This window comes from Mauremys reevesii, linkage group 5 (assembly GCF_016161935.1).
Source record: "Mauremys reevesii isolate NIE-2019 linkage group 5, ASM1616193v1, whole genome shotgun sequence".
Lineage (NCBI taxonomy): Eukaryota > Metazoa > Chordata > Testudines > Geoemydidae > Mauremys > Mauremys reevesii.
This window is the reverse complement of record NC_052627.1, coordinates 19,443,615-19,463,307: the sequence shown is the minus strand read 5'-3', so window position 1 is coordinate 19,463,307 and position 19,693 is coordinate 19,443,615. Positions and strand designations below refer to the sequence as shown.

Below are 19,693 nucleotides of genomic sequence, written 5' to 3'. Positions count from 1 at the left end.
GAACTATCCAGAATGACTCCAAGATCTCTCTCTTGAGTGGTAACAGCCAATTTACACCCCATCATTGTGTATGTATAGTTAGATTATGTTTTCCAATGTGCATTACTTTGCATTTATCAACATTACATTTCCTCTGCCATTTTGTTGCCCAGTCACCTAGTTTTGTGAGATCCTTTTGTAGCTCTTCGCAGTCTGCCGCAGACTTAACTATCTTGAGTCGTTTTGTATCATTTGCAAATTTTGCCACCTCAGTGTTTACCCCTTTTTCCAGATCGTTTATGAATATGTTAAATAGGACTGGGCCCAGTACAGATCCCTGGGGGACACTACTATTTACCTCTCTCCATTCTGAAAACTGACCATTTATTCCTACCCTTTGTTTCCTATCTTTTAACCAGTTACCAGTCCATGAGAGAACCTTCCCTCTTATCCCATGACTGCTTATTTTGCTTAAGAGCCTTTGGTGAGGGATCTTTTCAAAGGCTTTCTGAAAATCTAAATGCACTATATCCACTGGATCTCCTCTGTCCGCATGCTTGTTGACCCCCTCAAAGAATTTTAGTAGATTAGTGAGGCATGATTTTCCTTTACAAAAACCATGTTCACTATTTCCCAACAAGTTATGTTCATCTATGTGTCTGACAATTTTGTTCTTTATGATAGTTTCAACCAATTTGCCCGGTACCGAAGTGAGGCTTACTGGCCTGTAGTTGCCAGGGCCACTTCTGGAGCCCTTTTTAAAAATTGGCATCACATTAGCTATCCTCCAGTCATTTGGTACAGAAGCTGATTTAAATGATAGGTTAGAGATAACAGTTAGTGAGTCCTGCAATTTCACATTTGAGTTCCTTCAGAAATCTTGGGTGAATACCATCAGGTCCTGGAGACTTATTACTGTTTAGTTTATTTAGAGAGACAAGGTAGGTGAGGTAATATCTTTTATTGGACCAACTTGTGTTGGTGAGAGAGACCAGTCTTCGAACTTACACAGAGCTCTTCTTCAGGGTTGTTTTAATTTTTCTAAGAAACATAAATCTTACATTCCTTCATACTCCGGTGGTGGTTTTACACTTTTGCTGTATAGCTGTATCTTTCTTATCAGTGAACTTGATTGCAATTATAAGAGTTGAAGACTTAATTCTGTTTTAAGTGAAAGCTTAGATTCCAGATAAAATAATGACAGTGGCCCAGGAAAGACTGCTACTTATCCTAGACAAGTGGATTTTTTTAAGTCCTGCATATAACTAACCTTTATTATTCTCTGTAAGTAACATATTTCAGGCTTCCTTCAGCTATTTGAGAAGTGAAGGGATGTGAAACTATGCAGGATTCTCAATGACAGTGGATATTATCATTATTATGGTTTGTTGTGTTGATCAAATAAGTAATTTCTTGTTCACTTAAGAATAAAAAGGTACAATAGAAGTATTACTGTCATGTGGCGATTGTGTAAATCCTTTTTATTTTTATTTCCTTTTTATTGGCTTTTGTTATGAACATTCTTGTGGCTGTCTGTGCTTTTAACATTTTGATTATTTTGTCTTTACCTTGGATGTTTTGTTTCTTAAAGTTGCTCCAATGACAGTAAATACATAAATCATAGTTGCTTGTCTTCTCACAAGCAACATTTTCATGTTGCCCCTTGGTAGATAAAGATTACATCCGCCATTTCATTTATTTTGTTTGGGGTGTAAATAATATTGTTTAAGGATTCAGAGTTACTGATGTAAGACCTAAGTCTCAAAATTCACATTGATAGTGTCTAGGCAAATGATACTTTTCTCAATGTCATCACTAAGAGTAAAATTTTCAGAAGTACCTGAATCCCTTAGGTTCCTTAAGTCACTTTTTTAAATGGGACTTGAAGTGGCTTTGGTACTTCTGAAACTTTTACCCTGATTCCCAAATACTGCTGATGTCACAAATGATGTAACTGTTGAGTGGTTGGATACCATAAGTTTCAAATGTAAGATAGGTTGCTCTGAAATCTGTATTGCGCCTTCTAGAGTTTAGCCTAATTATCCCTATGCGTCTGCTCAGCTGGCTTTGGGTCTACAATTTTGGGGGACTGGGGAGAGCCATCAGGCTTCTCTAACGCCTAGCATGGGGATTGAACCTACATAGAGCATAATTGAAGAGTATAAAGTCAAGCTTTAAATCACTTTACCTTTTAACCAATTCTTTAAGCCTTGCTTTGTGCTGATGAATCTCACCCCAGGATTTGGCCCGTTGGTTCCTCTCTCTGTCAACAGAAGCAGTGCTTCCCATAGTGTTCATACAGAAATTACAGGAATAAGGCTGTGAGCCAACAGCTTGGGTAATAGAGTGCATTAGCAGAACAAATGTGAGCACTTAATTCTTCTATTAACTTTTAAACTCACCATGTCTTCTCATTTATTTTAATTGGGAAGGTGGATATTTAACTGGGTTTGTCAGACTTTCAGGAAAGATGGCTTCTTTGTACACTAAGTATGGAAAAAGTTGACCGTGGAGTGTTGGAAGTCCTGGAGAGAGTTTATGAGACTAAATAGACTATCCAATTCAAAAGTATTGTATATCTTAGTTTATAATGCTCTAATACATGTTGGAGTTAAGTGTTTCATTAAGGCAAATATTTTATGGTTGCATGCGCTAACCTGTGTATTATTTTACTACTTAGTGTTTTGTTGCTGTTAGTTCTAGTTTCTTAGCCTTTTTATTAGAGGTGGGCTGAACAAAAATGACAGGTCTAAATACCCCCTAATTTTGGAAGAGTTCATATCCATATCTGAACTTTTCAGCTTGGGACCCTTATGTTTTTCAAGAATTCACTTCTGAAAAATGTTAAAAACCAAAAACTTAACCACAAAGAAAAGCCGTCCATGATAACCAATGAGAGTGGGAGAGGAGGAGCAAATTTTAATGAATATGGAAGAAAAATGGATAGATTTTTCTCCTTTTAAAACAAACATAGTTCACACTTGCTAACTTTATTTTGTAGCTTCTCCAGAAAATATAATGAAGGATAGCATTGGATGTTTGTTGTGGTGTGAAGAGCTGACTATGGTCAGAATGTGAAATAAATGGAGTTAATATTTGAAAACAAGACAAGGTGGGTGAGGGAGTGTCTTTTATTGGACCAGCTTCTGTTGGTGAGAGAGACACGCTTTTGAGCTTATACAGAGTTTTTCTTCGGGTCTGGAAAACTTATTCAGGGCAGATCTATACTTAAAATGCTGCATTGGTGAAGCTGCAGCACTTAAATGAAGATGCTCCTATGCTGATGGGAGAGAGCTCTTCTGTCAATGTAGTTAATCCACCTCCACAAGAGGTGGTAGAAGCTCGCCCGTCGGACATAGCACTGTCTACAAGGGAGGGTTTAGGGTCAGTATAACTACATTGCTTGAGGGAGGGAGGGGAGGGAATTTTTCAGACCCCTGAGCGAAGTAGTTACACTGACATAGGTCTGTAGTGTAGACCAGACCTCAGAGTGTCACAGCTAAATACAAGGTGGAACAGATTGTTTACCATAAGTAGTTAACAAATATTTCAAGGGACCATTCAAGGTGAAGTAGCCTGTTAATACCCCTCCAGTCATAGGGAAGAAAAGGAGGGAGGGCAAAGCTGTGTGTGTGGGGGGGAGTTGTTAGTGGGTTATAGATAAGCCATAAATCCAGTGTCTCTATGATTTTTATTATCTAGCAAAATTATGAATTTAAGTTCCCAGGCTTGTCCTTGGAAAGTGTTGTTCAGGTTTCCTCTGAAGATGAGGACTGATAGGTCAGATATAGTGATTGCTTTGTGAAAAGTGTTCACCCACGGGTGACATGGTGTTTTGTCTTTTATAATTTTTATCATCTGTCTAGATGATGAAAGTATCATTGATTATATATCACATATACCATTGGTTTCATGATGCATTTATGGTGTACCTCATCAAGTGCACTAAATGCCCCAATAGCAGCTACATGGGTGAAACCAGACACTCACTGCGCTCTTGAATGTACTCACACCAGAAAATTCAGAGTTTAACTTAAATTCTGTGTGGCATTTGTGAAGAAAATGCACTTTCCATGCTACATCTGTTCACATAGTTGGCCTTGCTTTTTTTCAACAGAGGCTGCAAGTCGTGCTATAGTCCAGTTCCTGGAGATCAATCAGAGTGAAGAAGCCAGTAGAGGTTGGATGCTGCTCACTACAATTAATTTACTAGCTTCATCCGGACAGGTTAGTTCTTCTTTATTATCATGAAAACCAAAGCAGAAATACCAAAATAATGTTTCCAGGTGTGCCGCATTCCTTGTTAAATAGCACACTTGAAAAGGGGCCATGGGAACATCCTACAGTACCCTGATTCCAAAGCTTACAGGTCCTAAAGTCCTTTACATCTCCTTCCTATTTTGAGGTTTAATTTTATTATAGTGTCTCTGTAGTGATTCTGTAGTTATGAATTGAAGTTGCCTAAAAGAGTTCTCTGGGCCTGAAATTTATGTCTTTTCCTAGCTCACAGTTAAATAATTTTTCAGTAAAGAAGTAATAAATCAAAAGTGGCTTAAGAGAAATTTCACAGAGTCTAAAAAGTGCTTTCTGTACCTTAAAATCATTTTAAAACTGGAATAACTCAAAAATTCTTTACTTTAGAAGCAAAAACCAAACAAACCCTTGCGATCAGGTATTGATGATGTTCTCTTTGGGGACTAGATCTGGTTAAAGATATAAATAACGCAAAATATTTTTTTTATTTTCTGTTAATGCATCTTTTTTTAATTAATCTCATTTTCTGTGAAAGTTTTAAATTATTCACTCAGTAGTTTGTGAACAAATTTCAACCTACAAGTTGTTCATGAAGTCTTTGTTTCCCTGCTAATTATTTGTGGTAGTGCATGACTAATCCTCTAAGGTCTTGTTTGGACAGAGTTAGTTTGCTGCAAGTGGGGGTGTAAATCTGTTGCACACTAAAAGTTCTCTCATGGGCTTTAACCTACTACTGTTTCAAATGGAAGTAGGTCAAAGAGCACTAGGGAACTTCTAGTGCTTATGGACTCTGCTACTGCAGCTAGTTGGTGCTTGGTCGACTAATATTTTGTGGATTTACATCCCAGCTTGCCATGCACTAACTCACCCTCTAGGCAAGCTGTAAGTCACGTGGTGGTGTTTATTCTCCATGACTGGATAAACTGAGGTCAGTCTACACTACACAACAAATTTGGCATAAATACGTCGCTCAGGAGTGTGGAAAAAAAAACCACCCTGGAGTGGCGTAATTATACCAACTGTAATCTCCTGTGTAGACAGTGCTATATTAGCAGGAAAGCTTTTCCCACTGACATAACTACCGCCTCTCACAGAGGTGGAGTAACTAAGCCGACGGGAGAATTCTTTCCCATCGGCTTAGAGCATCTTCATCAAAGTGCAGCTGTGCCGATGCAATGTTTGTGGGGTAGGCCTACCTTGAAACAATTAAAATAGGAGAAAATACATTTCTGGTAAGATGAGTTTTGGAAAAAATCTTTTATTTTGAAACCTTTTGGAATTTGGAAATATTTTCACTAATAAATCAGCGGTCTGAACACTCAGAAACAATTAATAATTTGGCTCCATGAATAACAGTGGAGTGAACTCCTTGGGCTTACTAGGAAAAATATTTGTAAATCTTTTTTATCATCTAACCACCTATAATGGGGAATGTGTACTTCGAAAAAATTAGTGAGAAAAATAATAGTTAGGAATATTTGAAAAGAATATAATGATCTTTGCTACCAAACTAAGATCTCACTGTGAGGATGAAAGAAAAGAACTTGCAAGAACCTAAGATATCCATAACAGATATTAGTCTTTGAGATGCTGATGACACCTTGACCAACTGTCCTTGTCTCTTATCCTTATTCTATATCCTTCCATACTCTTGAATTATGTCTGATCATTAAATTTGTTAGCCCTTAAGTACCCTAACTTAGAATTATCTGCTTTTGGTATGCTGATTCCTGCAGAGCATGTGGAATTTGATTTTTTCCCACATGGATATTTTTGCAGGCTACTTGGAGCATCTTACAAGACAAAGAATTTGGGAATAAATAGTACCCCATTCATGGAGGCCACACTATATAAGGAGATAGTGAAGCCAAAGGCAATATGAGCTGTATTACTAAGGCTCTGCTAGCTGCCCTTCTGACATATTGGACAATTGCATGCTGTCTTCTCTCTGCTCCCTGGTTATCTGTTCATATATCTTACCAAATCATCCCACCTACTTTTACAAATAATACCAGACCCCGCCTCCCAACTTTTGGATTCTCCTCCAAATGTTTTCACATTTTCTTCCTCGCTGTTTTGTATGCATGAAACAGCATAAAGCCAATACCTTCTCCTTCCAATCCAATCTCACTTCTGTGATGACTGCAAGAAATATCCAACTGATGAGGTCTAGATTGAGGGCCTGAGGGGATTGCTGATTTTTACATTATTTATTTTAAAAAGCTTTATAGTTTATAATCGCTAAGATCCATCAAGTTGATATAAATTATGCTTTTATCATTGTTGTTTTTGTCTTCCATTCCCTTTTACTGTTTGTTACATTTGTTACTGTTTGTTGTCTTGTCTTGTGGTAGGGATTGTGTCTTCCTATGGCTCTAATCCTAATTGGAGCATTTAGGTGCTATTGTCATATGAATACTTATTATTTTATTTCTTTTGATATATTTAGACCTTTCTCTGAGTGTTGTCTTATTTTTCCTCTCTTTTTTCCCTGTTTTGTAAATGTTGAAGAATACATGATTCATCAGTACTGCAGTTTGGACACTTGTTAAATTTATAGGAAGGAAAAGTTCAACATTTTATGCAAGCTTCTATCTGTGTGACTTCCATTGAAGGCAATAATTTGCATAATTAAATCGTTCTTTCAAAGAATACAGAATGTCTTGAATTTAAAAGAAAATTATGTTGTATTTTTAAAAAATTCACTGTTACAATATGGTGAAATGTTACTGGCTTTTCTGTTTTTCAGAAAACAGTGGACTGCATGACGACGATGTCGGTGCCTTCCACACTTGTTAAATGTCTATATCTGTTTTTTGACCTTCCACATGTGCCTGAGGTAGTTGGAGGAGCGCAGAATGAGCTACCTGTAGCAGAGCGCCGAACGTTACTACAAAAAGTCTTTGTACAGGTAAGAAGATAATATAGGTGTTAAATATGTAGACAGACTTTTTTTCTCTTTAAAAAACAAGGGCGGGTATAAAAAATGGAAGGAGGAGGTTTTATCAGATATCTCCAGAAATTGCTGCTGTTCTGGGCCAGTAACTTCACACATTGAAGTTTTGTTCTGTTTCTTAACAGAGACAACTGTTTGTTAGCAAAAATGAATTTCCCTGCCAGCAGAGTTGAGATTGAGTACTTTTTTTCTCAGAAAATATTTTGTCCTCACAAATGAATGTAGCACTTGAACTGGGCTGCTTAACAGGGATGACATGCAGACCACCTTCCTCCCACCCCCCAGTCTTTAGCCATGACAGTCATTTGAGTAAGTACAGTAAAATCAGCACTGATATTAATAAGTGGACTATTTAAAAACATGCCACCTTTATTTCTAATAGGGAAATAAATCACCTTCATGTGGCTGGAAAGGGAAGTCACTATTGTGGCTTTCCTGAATTATTTAATTTAAGACCTTTTCAGCAGAACAGAATGAATCGGTTAACTTATTGCAGTTTAGTCTGTGTTCTTGGCTTGGAATTTAACTTCACCACTTTAACTGAAATAAATAAATAAAGATGGATGTTACCACTGCATTTTATATAGCTCATACAATTATCTTTACTCTGTTTGTCAATGGAAGGAAGAGGGTAGACAGCATATTTTTTTACCTTAGAAACGGTTGTATTATGTTAGTTTATAATCCGATGCTGATAGACAATTATATGTCAGTGGATATATCTATTCATGCTAGCTCCAGTGTTCTTTTGTGCAAGGTGCTGTGCTCCCTCAACTCCTTTTGGCACACAGTACCATTTAGGATTGGCATTATGGGTTTAAATATGTGACACATTAAATACAGTGCATTTTTATTGGTAATACATTTTGAGTAATTAAAAATGTTGAGATGTTGCACTTAATGAACAAATGTTCCTGGAATATCAACTTTTTGGTGTGCTGTGCTTTATAAATGACACTTCAAATAAAAGGAAGAAGCAGGGGTTCTGTACCTTGTTTATGGAAGATAAAACTGACACTGTCACTTGGTTGTCTCAGTTTGTAAAGGGAAAGCTAACTTCCCATTTGAAAGAGTTGAAATATCATGAATACGCCTTTGGCTGTTTCTCTGTATTGTAAACCTCTTTCCTGAATTAAAGTAGTACTTTCTATCCAGACTAGCTGGCATGACTGGGGTATGAGTTAGAGCCTGGGTTCTACTTTCACTTGGGCTGGTAATCTACCCACTTTACAGTGAGGACACAGGCTTACATACTAAAATGCTGGTAGTCCTTCGATGCCTTCCCATCAGGGCCAGCTCCAGGCACCAGCTAAGGAAGCAGGTGCTTGGGGCGGCCAATACAAAGGGGTGGCACGTCCGGATCTTCAGCGGGAATTCGGTGGCGGGTCCCTCTCTTCCTCTTTGAGCTGCTGCTCAACTGCCACCGTTTGGCTTTTTTTTTTTTTTTTTTTTTTTTTTTGCGCCGCTTGGGGCGGCAGAAAACCTGAAGCCGGCCCTGCTTACCATAATTCACCCTATGTGCCCAGAAGAACAGAACAAGTTCTCCCACAGTTCATTGTGAAAGAATTGTAGAGTGGCTCACTTACTGCAGCACTAAAGAAACATGGGATATGGCCCCAGAAGTCCTAGTAACACATACAAGGCAGCACAGAAACTCGGTTGGGCTTTGCAGTGTGGCTGCTCACTCCTGGCCAAGGCTAACTCAGATGCTTGGACCCGGGTGCTGATTATCCAAGTTAATTCTTCACTGAAGACAAACCCAGAAAAAGTAACCTTACCTACCCCAATGATTTGCCTGCTCACATGCCAGCCAATCAGTGCTCTTAATGTATTAGAAAGCATTAGAGTCATTAGCTTGTTAACGCCTCTATCCCTGTTGCAAGAGTTGAACATGCTGTCTAGGCAACAATTCTAGCCTCTGGCAGACAGTACATAAATGGAGCATATTTAGGACTCAAACTCTGATCCTCATGTGGCAGCATAAAACACTTAAAGTAGTCTGCTAGTTTAGCCCTGTACATTTTAATGGGCCTGAGGGTGGAATAACCAGGAACATTTAAAGACCTAATCTTAGTCTTATTTAACATGGATGAAGGTAATTAGGGCTATTCAGGAAGCAATATGCAAGGCGAAGAACTGCACATTACTTTGCTAATGAATATAACAGTTCTAATTGGATGATCTTTTTTTGTGATCAGTTTGTATAAAAGTACGAATGAACAGAGTTCTGCTGTTAAAGATTTTACTGTCCCTGTTCTGTTTTAATAACCTGAATGCCTTATTGTTTCAGATCCTAGTAAAACTGTGCAGTTTTGTGTCCCCGGCAGAAGAACTGGCTCAGAAGGATGATCTCCAGCTTTTATTTAGTGCAATAACCTCATGGTGCCCTCCCTATAATCTGCCTTGGAGGAAGAGTGCAGGAGAAGTACTAATGACCATATCGCGTCATGGCCTTAGTGTCAATGTAGTGAAATACATTCATGGTGTGTATCTTAGAGATATTGTTTTTATTCTTTTGTTCCAGTTTATGTATTACTCCCTTCATCCTGTAGTTTCTGTATATAATATAGCAAAAACTACTGTACTTAGGAAGATTTAAGAGGATTTGTATACATCTGTAGACTTAAGGTTAAAATAATGTCATCAGAATTGTTCTGTAATAAGATTAGAGAGGTTCTTGTAGATAAACCAACTTCCCATGGTATCATCTGAGGTTTTTTTTTCCACACTTCAGTTTAATGTTGCAGAGCACAAGTTCTCAAATGTTTTCACAATGTGGAACATCGTAGTAAAGAGGGTGCTTTCATTAAAAAGTAATATTAAGAAGCTAATTGTGATGATTGTAACGGGTGCTGGTGGCATCAGTTTGTGGCTCCTATTTCCCTCCTGCTTTTTGATGTAGCAGTAGCCCTTTGTGGAGGCAGGAAGGCTAGGTGCTTCTCATTTCCAGCAGCATGTACAGGCACTCTACTTTTAAATAAAGTCCCTGGACATCTGTGAACACAGCTGGACACAAGGAGTTGGAACCAGTGCCCTGTGTTCCGCAGGCTCTGTCTGAACATTGAGATCCATGAAAGCTGCTGCTGTAGGGTAAACAGTGCATTATTTAAAACAACCAGTGTAATCTCACCAACAAACCAAACAAATATGGAGAGAATATTCAGATACATCCAGGTAATGAGACAAAGTCATTCCTGGATGTCTCTTTTGGCCTTGTATGAGATAAGCAGCACAAATAATAGCTCTGTTGCCCATGGAAGTATAATTTCTCCAGATGGTTTCATTGCCCAAGTAGTGATTTCCATGGTTTGCACACCATCTTCACATTCTCCCTAATGGATCTTCAAATGCCAGTGTTTGTGACCAGCAATGAGTGCAATTAACCCATCACATAATAGATATGGAATTTACCAGACCAAACCGTAAAGATTCTCCACTCGGTAGATAGAGTAGCATGCATGGCAGCAGCTTTGAATGCAGATGAACTAGGTAGAAGGATGGACACATGTATTCCCAACATTGAGCTGGTGCACTTTATATTTAAAAAAAAAAAAAAAAAAGTAGTATAAGTACATACTGGTTCTGCCAGTGTTCGGCATTTAAATTATAGGGAGTAGCTCTCAAATGGTATAATCTTTTAAAATAAATTAAACTTTTAAACTGGGGCAGGAGGGCAGGCACAGCATCTTTTAGCAATCTATAACATTAAGTTGGTTGTGAATACTCCCTCGAGAACGTCGTCTTAAGACTCTGTGAAATTGTGCTGGCAGCTTTTGAAATATGTAGCCCTGCTTCCATATATCATGCAACACTACAGGAAGTTTGGTCTGCAATGTTTCTCACACTAGCCATTCACAAATTACAGAAGACTCCCAACTCAGCCTAAAAAGAAAATAAAAAACAGAACCAAATGAGTTCCTCATTTTGCTTTCAGAGACCAAAAAAAAAAAGTAAGGAGCCTACTGGCAACAGTGGTAAGCATTTTCAAATATGACTTTAAAGGGGGGACAATTGTTCCCAGTTACATCTTGGATGACATTACACAAAAACAGACACAGACCACAGATCACATCAGGGCCGGCTCTAGCGTTCTTGCTGCCCCAAGCAGCAAATAAATAAATAAATAAATAAGCGACTGCGATCAGCGGCAATCTAGTGGCAGCTCTACCGCTGCTTCTTCTACGGCGGCAATTCAGCGGCAGGTCCTTCACTCCGAGAGGGAGTGACAGCCCCGCCACCGAATTGCCGCCGGACGTGCCACCCCCTCTTCATTGGCCACCCCAGGCACCTGCTTGCTACGCTGGTGCCTGGAGCTGGCCCTGGATCATGTACTCCCGAGAAACTGTCATCTTTTTATCAGGTTTACAGGTTCGGTTCCAAAAAGAGACAGTAGAGACTTGCTTTTTTTAAGCCTGATACATGATTAACTATTTAAATGATAAAGCACACTTCACTATCAATGTGTCTCTTAATAGGCCAACCAGGTTATATCATACAACGTGCTATCAGTAAAACAACAGACACTGATACAATCGCAAACTAGATATCTTCTTTTCCGGCCACATTCACCAAAAGATGCACATTCACTGATCGCGGCTTGCTTATTTATTTATTTGATGCTTGGGGCGGCAAGAACGCTAGAGCCGGCCCTGACGTGATCTGTGGTCTGTGTCTGATTTTGTGTAATGTCATCCAAGATAATACATTAAGGAACGTTCTTTCTGAGTGCCTGTTGTGAACATCCACACTGCAGCTGGAGGAGAGAGATGGATGTTGCAGCTTGAATGGCAGTCTGGGCTCTCAAGCCCACCTGCCTCCTTGGGTCTGAGCTCTGATGGCTAGCCCAAGTATCTGTCAGAGCCACAGTGTTCACACCACTATTTTTAGTGTGCTAGCTTGAGCTCGGCTAGTGTGAGTCTGTCTGCTCAGGTTGGGAGGCTCACTCCCAGCTGCGGTGTGGATATACCCATCTAGGAAGATATTCTGTATCTGCCAGGTGATGGTGAGCTAGGCCTTGGCTAACTGATGCAAGGCACATGAAATAAAGAATGTACCCATCAATCTAGCCACAAATATGGGGCAGCTGTTGGTCGAGTTTTGTCCGTGTGACAAGTGAATATGGATTAGTAAAATCTATGTCACTGCAGGATGGGAGCTGAAATAAGACTTATTGCCCTGTTTGTGTTCAAGGATCCTTGGCCATGCAGAAGGTCCAGCCTCACTATTTCCCTAACAGAATAGCAATATGAAAGAAGACATAGGATGCTGTATCCAAGCATATCGCAGGAGACAACACTAAGGGTTTTCCCTTGAGTCAGTAAAATAGTAGACAGTGGTGTTTTTTAACAACCTAGAGGAAGGAAGATATTTTATAATTGATTTATTGTAATTTGTCTGGTTTCAGAGTAGCAGCTGTGTTAGTCTGTAGCTGCAAAAAGAACAGGAGTACTTGTGGCATCTTAGAGACTAACAAATTTATTTGAGCATAAGTTTTCGTGGGCTACAGCCCACTTCATCAGATGCATGGAGTGGAAAATACAGTATGGAAACTATAGTAGGAAGATATCTATATCTATATAATATCTTCCTACTGTATTTTCCACTGCATGCATCCGATGAAGTGGTCTGTAACCCATGAAAGCTTATGCTTTAAATATTGTGTGATAATAAACTGTTACAGTAACTGTTGCTTCATTTCTAAGTATATTTTAATAATCAGAACTGATGTTTTTAAATATGTATAATGATGGGGAAAAACTGTTTCTTAATTGTGTCCTTACAGAAAAAGAATGTTTATCCACCTGTGTTCAGAACATGCAGCAATCTGATGACCTTTCTCCCCTAGAAATAGTTGAGATGTTTGCTGGGCTTTCTTGCTTTCTCAAAGATTCCAGTGATGTATCACAAACACTGTTGGATGATTTTAGGATATGGCAAGGATATAATTTCCTCTGTGATCTCTTGCTCAGGTATGCAAATAATATTTTTTTCTCAACAGATTCTCTAGCAGATGGAGAGTATATTAATATACCTGAACGCATTTTTAGGATCTAACAAAATGCAGTGAGGATATTGTAAATGATAAGGTTATTCAAAATGTGGATAATGATCCTGACACTGTAATGGGAGTATGTCAAAGTGCATTACAGAACTTTTAGTGCTGTAACAGTGTCCACACGGGACATTACTGCACAGCAAGTTAGTGTGCTGTAGATTCACACTGTGGCTTGGTGCATGCTAACATCCCATGTAGACAAGCCCTTAATTATACGATGTTATTATGGCATCTGTTAAAATCTTTACTAAGACGTTTGGACAAGCCAGTAGGTTTGGGGATGCACATTATGGCTTGTGCAAAATAGCTAAGCAAATAAATAGGAGTGAACAAATAATACATAAAATAGTTTTCTATTTCCCGTATGTTACATTCTAGTTAATCTGCAGTGATAGTAGAACCTGGCAGGACTGAAAGCTTTAACAGCAGGGTGCTGTCGTGAAGAGTCTTGTTACAAAATAAACTATACTAATTTTACTAGTACATTAGAAGGTATTGTCATAAAACTAAAATTGTCTACATGAACAAAATTTTATTATGAAGCATGATATATGATTTTATTTGTGTTCATATGTTCAGTTGCCAAAGCATCTCTGTTTTGAACGCAAGCTCCACCTATTTTGCCAATCTATATGGCAGTTCAGATTGTAAGAAGCATGTATTGCCATAAAAAATCCAAATCTATTTGAAAATGAAGGCTACAATTTTCAAACTTGGTGCCTGAAGTTAGGCACTAAAATCCATAATTGTGTATCTAAATAACTGTCCTGATGTTCAAAGGTGCTAAGCAGCCAAGCTCCAATTGATTTCAGTAAAAGCTATAGATCAGGGGTCGGCTACCTTCGACACGTGGCCCATCAGGGTAATCCACTGGTGGGTCACAAGACATTTTGTTTACGTTGACTCTCCGCAGGCATGGCCCCCCGCAGCTCCCAGTTATCGCGGTTCGCCGTTTTCCGCCAATGGGAGCTGCGGGAAGCGGCAGCCAACACCTCCCAAAGGTTGCCAACTCCTACTGTAGATGCTAGCACAGGGGTGGGCAAACTTTTTGGCCCGAGGCCCACATCTGGGTATGGAAATTGTATGGCGGGCCATGAATGCTCATGAAATTGGGGGTTGGGATGTGAGAGGGGGGTAAGGGCTTTGGCTGGGGGTGCGGGTTCTGGGGTGGGGCTGTGCATGAGGGGTTGAGGTTGCAGGAGGGTGCTCCGGGCTGGGACCGGGGGTTTCGGAGGGCGGGAGGGGGATCAGGGTTGGGACAGGGGGTTGGAGCACAGGAGGAGGTCAGGGGTGCAGGCTCCGGGTGGTGCTTACTTCAAGCAGCTCCTGGAAGCAGCCAGCATGTCCTTCCTCTGGCTCCTATACAGAGGTGCAGCCAGGTGGTCCTGCGCACTGCCCCAACCGCAGGCGCTGCCTCTGCAGCTCCCATTGGCCATGGTTGCCAGCCAATAGGAGCTGCAGGGGCAGTGTGCAGAGCCTACTGGCTGCCCCTACGCATAGGAGGCGGGGGAGGGGGACATGACGCTCCTTCCTGGAGCTGCACAGATCCCCAGCATGCGCGGAGTGGGGCAAGCCTCCGCCCTGGACCCTGCTCCCCGGCTGGAGCTTGAGGGCCAGATTAAAATGTCTGAAGGGCCGGATGTGGCCCCCAGGCCATAGTTTGCCCAGCTCTGTGCTAACACTTCCCTTAATCAGGCCCATTTATTTAAGGTACTTGTGTAGAGATATAGCTCTCAAGCTTTAGGCACCCAAAATGACAGTTTTGGCTGAAGTTTTCAGTTACATTGGCTATTTCTGCTGCATGAACTTGGGCATCATGCAAAAGTTATAGCCTTGTTTGTGACGTGTTTAGGCCCAATGAAAGAATCAAAAAGCTGTCAACCGTGCAGCAGTGCTGCTAACTTTATGCCTTATGATTGTTCTTCTAGCATAAATGTTGCTTTTGAAAATGTCTGATCTTTTCCTTTTAACCCACCACATTAGCAGTATCACAAAATAAATCCTTTTCAGTAGATTAGTCATAAACAGAGTCTTAGAAAAGCCCATTGCAATTAAAAACTTTCTTCTCGAATACACTTAATTTTCAGAGAAACTGAAGTGCAGTTACATCAGAAAATGATTATATAAAAATGGCAGCATCTTATTCAATAGATTTGTCTTTCTTCCTTGTGTATATTGTCACATCTGCTTTCTTTTCTAATTAAAACAGAGCAATGTAACTTCTATCCTCTTACATCTTGCATTAAGAGAGAAAAATTCACACCCCAGAGCAACATAGTTATACTGACCCAACCCCCTGTATAGACAGTGCTGAATCAATGGGAGGGCTTCTCCCACAACATAGTTACTGCCTCTTAGGGAGGTGGATTAACTATATTGACGGGAAAATCTCTTCCATCAGCATATTAGTGTCTTTCCCTTTGAAAATTTTAGTAAGAAAATTGCAAATTTGTTTAATGGCGACATATTTAGAAATATGTATGTTGTATAGTTTCATACTTGTAGAATTAATTTTTAAATGTCTTCATAAAATATATGCTTTCATTCTACAAGTTATGGGGCCCAATGCTAGAAGTACTGGCCAAAGTCCTGTGGCCTGTGTTGTGCAAGAGGGCAGACAGATTAATCATGATGGTTCCTTAAAATTTCTGAATCTCTGAGAAAGCTTTAGATGTTTTCTGTGCTGGGAGTTGTTATGGTTTGCTCAGTAGTGCAGTTTTTTTTCCTTATTGGTAAATAATGGAGAGACTGCAACATCTAAATATTTTCTATTTAGCCATTATATCTCAATTTTCATAAGGGTTTTGATATGGTCTCACATGACCTTCTCAAAAGCAAACTAGGGAAATATAGTCTAGACAAACCTACTACAGTGTAGGTGCACTGGCTGGAAAACAGTACTCACAGTGTTTATCAATGGTTCACAGTCAAGGTAGAAGGGCATATTCAGAGGGGTCCCTCAGGGATCTTTCCTGGTCTAGTTCTATTCAGTATCTTCATAAGTGATTTGGATAATGGCATAGAGAGCGCACTTATCAAGTTTGTGAACAATACCAAACAGGGAAGGGTTGCAAGTGCTTTGGAAGACAGAATTAGAATTCAAAATGATCTTGAAAAGGGAGAAATAGTCTGAAATAAATAGGATGAAATTCAGTAAGGACAAATGCAAAGTATGAGCTTAGGAAGGAGTACTCAATTGCATAAATACAAAATGGGAAATGACTACCTAGGAAGGAATATACAGAAAAGGATCTATGTGTTATAGTGAATCACAAACTAAATGAGTCACAATGTAACTGTCGCAAAAAATAGCAAACATTAATTCTGAAATGTAGAAGCAGGAGTGTTATAAGCAAGACATGAGAAGTAATTCTTCCACTCTAATCAGCACTGAAAAAACGGCAACTGTGTGCAGTTCTGGGCACCACACTTTGGGAAAGATGTGGTCAAATTGGAGAAAGTCCAGAGGAGAGCAGCAAAAATGATTTTAGGTGTAGAAAACATGACCTACAAGAAAAGATTGAAAACAATGGGTTTGTTTAGTTTAGAGAAGAGAAGACTGAGGGGGCCTGATGATAGCTTTCAAATAAGTAAAAGGTTGTTATAAAGAGGAGGAGGATAATTTGTTCTCCTTATCCACTGAGGACAGGTGAAAAGCAATGGGCTTAAATTGCAGCAAAGGGAAATACAGGTTAGACATTAGGAAAAACTTCCCAGCTGTAAGGGTAGTTATGCACTGGACAAATCACCTAGAGAGGTTGTGGAATCTCTGTCATTGGTGGTATCAAAGAACGGGTTAAACACCTTTCAGGGACAGTCTATAATATTTAGTCCTGCCTCAGTGCAGAGTACTGGAATAGATGACCTATCGAGGTCCCGTCCTGTCTCACATTTCTATTATTCTGTGATTATTTTTCATTTAGGAGCAATGTAACAGACAAAATGTATTGAAAGAATGTTTTTTGTCATTGTTACAAACAAGTTAAGACTGGTCACATTGGTTATAAATATAAATTGTTGAAATGTAGGTTTACATTGCACTATAGTAGAACCTTAGAGTTATGAACACCAGGGTTACAAACTGACCAGTCAATCACATGCCCAGGGTGGATTTGATTTAAATCACTAGTCAGGAAGACTCAATTTAATCATGGGTTTCTCCATAAAAGTGCATTCTTGTTGGTTGTTGTAACCTTAATACATATACTTCATAACTCAGAGATAGACGTAGGTTTCATTTTTAGAAGGTACACAATATACATTTTTAACATGATTTATTTTGAAAACTTTTCAGCTATATCAGAAAATGAATAATTGAAACTATAGAAAATGATGGTGATCTTGAAGGTGGATAGTCTTCAGAATCCTATATGTTGAGGATGGATTCTCCTAAACAAAATAAGTCAATGCAGTTATTTAATTATTATTACCATATTGCTCATTTAGTATTACTCATTGCATTCACTGACAGTACTATTTTAAAGGTGAAATTGTAAAAGGAAGATCTGCCTATTTCAGCTATTTATTTTTCATCACAGCTGCATCTAAAATGATAGTACTATAGAGTAACAACTATCTTTTTTGCTCAAACATGAGAATTCAATAATAGTCCAGAAGGAAGACAGGCAGTCCTTAAGAAAGAAGTATAAAATAAAAAAAGTTTGCCAACCTGAAGATCCTGCGTGTTCCGACATGTTCCTTTCATCAACGCAGCTTCCTCCTGAGAAGGAACACTTCACATGATGTTTCATTTGGGCAACCAGGCCTTGCATTTCTTTGTTGTACTGTTTGTATTTTGCACACGTGCCTGTCTTACCCACAGGTAGAGGAATGTCATTAAAATATTCCCAAACTGGGTCTCCTTTACGGCCTGCTGCCATTGTAGGTTTTCCCTTCTAGTGAGAGAATGGTATGGTAGATTTCAAATCAATGAAGGCTACACTCAGAAAGACAGACCTCAAGACTTCTGGAATATGCTGCTCAAACTGTTTTACTTTTGTTTCTACTGTCCTATCCCCCCCCCCCCCTTCTCACATTTATCTCCAGACTTCTCCTTTCCAGATCTATTCCGTCCCCAACAATCTTCTGTTCATTGAACGTTTTGAAACTTTGCCCTTTTAGAGAGAGGTAAGGGATTGACTCTGTGTACACAAATTTGCAGAGGGACAATAGGGTTGAGATTTGTTATTTCTCACCTCTCTATATTATTGATTTATTTATTTAAAAACATTTTTGCTGTTAACAAGCATGTTATCTCTGGAGACACAAATCCACAGATTGAGAACTGCAAAACTAACCATCTCTGATGGTATCTTCTCCACTGAGCACTGAGTCCCATTGGGTAAATAGAAAGATTAACCTAAATAATCTATACAGAAGCCCCTGGAACTCCATAAGATTGGGTCCCTAATCCATGAACTATCGGAACTCATTTACAAAACTTTTCTTAAACATTACATGAATATATTGTCTCATACTATAGAATTAGAATTTATAATCCCTATTCCATGATGATATCTTTGAGCTATAATGTATCTTAATTAAAACTATCTTTAGAGAGGTTTTTTCCTCAAAAAGCATTTTATCAAAAAAATCTGATTTAAATTTTAAAAAAATCTGATTTTATTTATTTTTTTAAATAATTGATTTTTATCCGTCCATTTGGAAATGGAAGTACATAATCAGGCAGCAGCAGAGAGCAAAAAAAAAAAAGTAAATACAGTACTGTGTTAAACATAAACTACTAAAAAAATAAAGGGAAAGCAGCATTAAAGTTCTAAAGCTGTATTAAGTCAATGTTCAGTTGTAAACTTTTGAAAGAACAATCATAACATTTTCTTCAGAGTTATGAACAGCCTCCATTCCCAAAATGTTCGTAATTCTGAGGTTCTACTGCATATTGTGATTTATTATTTTTAGGATCAATTATTTTGTTTTCATCCTAAAGCTGTCCCCTGTTCTTTGGCCCCTAATTATGCTGAGCCTTTTCCACTCTGTGAAGATTTAGTCCCTTTTTTTTTTACAGTAATTGAATATAATAAAGTATCTGTGTACACTAATGTTAGTAGTGATATCATTTATTATATTCTTGGTATAGTAATTTTTCTTACGAAGAATTGCATTTCAAAGAGTTTCATATAAAGACTTCTGCAGTTCCCTTCTGCAGTTCCCTTCTGCTAACTGTGTACTTATGAAGTTTTGCATGTTGCACAACTTTCTTTGAATTACACCGCTACCTCGATATAACGCCACCTGATATAATACAATTTTGGATATAATGTGGTAAAGCAGTGCTCCGGGGGGGGGGGGGGGGCTGCGCACTCTGGTGGATCAAAGCAAGTTCAATATAACACAGATTCACCTATAACGCGGTAAGATTTTTTTGGCTCCCAAGGACAGCGTTATATTAAGGTATACTCCTTTTATGTATTTACTGTGTGCCTTATTTC

At 38.9% G+C, this 19,693-nt stretch overlaps 1 protein-coding gene across 10 annotated transcripts in view; it reads left to right on the top strand.

The window, feature by feature from the left end:
* Positions 1-19,693, top strand: part of WDFY3 (WD repeat and FYVE domain containing 3) — a 319,930-nt gene that overhangs the window by 129,020 nt on the left and 171,217 nt on the right. For all 10 annotated transcript variants that reach the window (XM_039539787.1, XM_039539793.1, XM_039539788.1 and 7 more), the window contains 4 exons: positions 4,097-4,206; positions 6,983-7,144; positions 9,480-9,672; positions 12,972-13,158. In XM_039539787.1, coding sequence (XP_039395721.1) covers positions 4,097-4,206; positions 6,983-7,144; positions 9,480-9,672; positions 12,972-13,158 — 652 coding nt within the window. The remainder of the gene's footprint in view (positions 1-4,096; positions 4,207-6,982; positions 7,145-9,479; positions 9,673-12,971; positions 13,159-19,693) is intronic.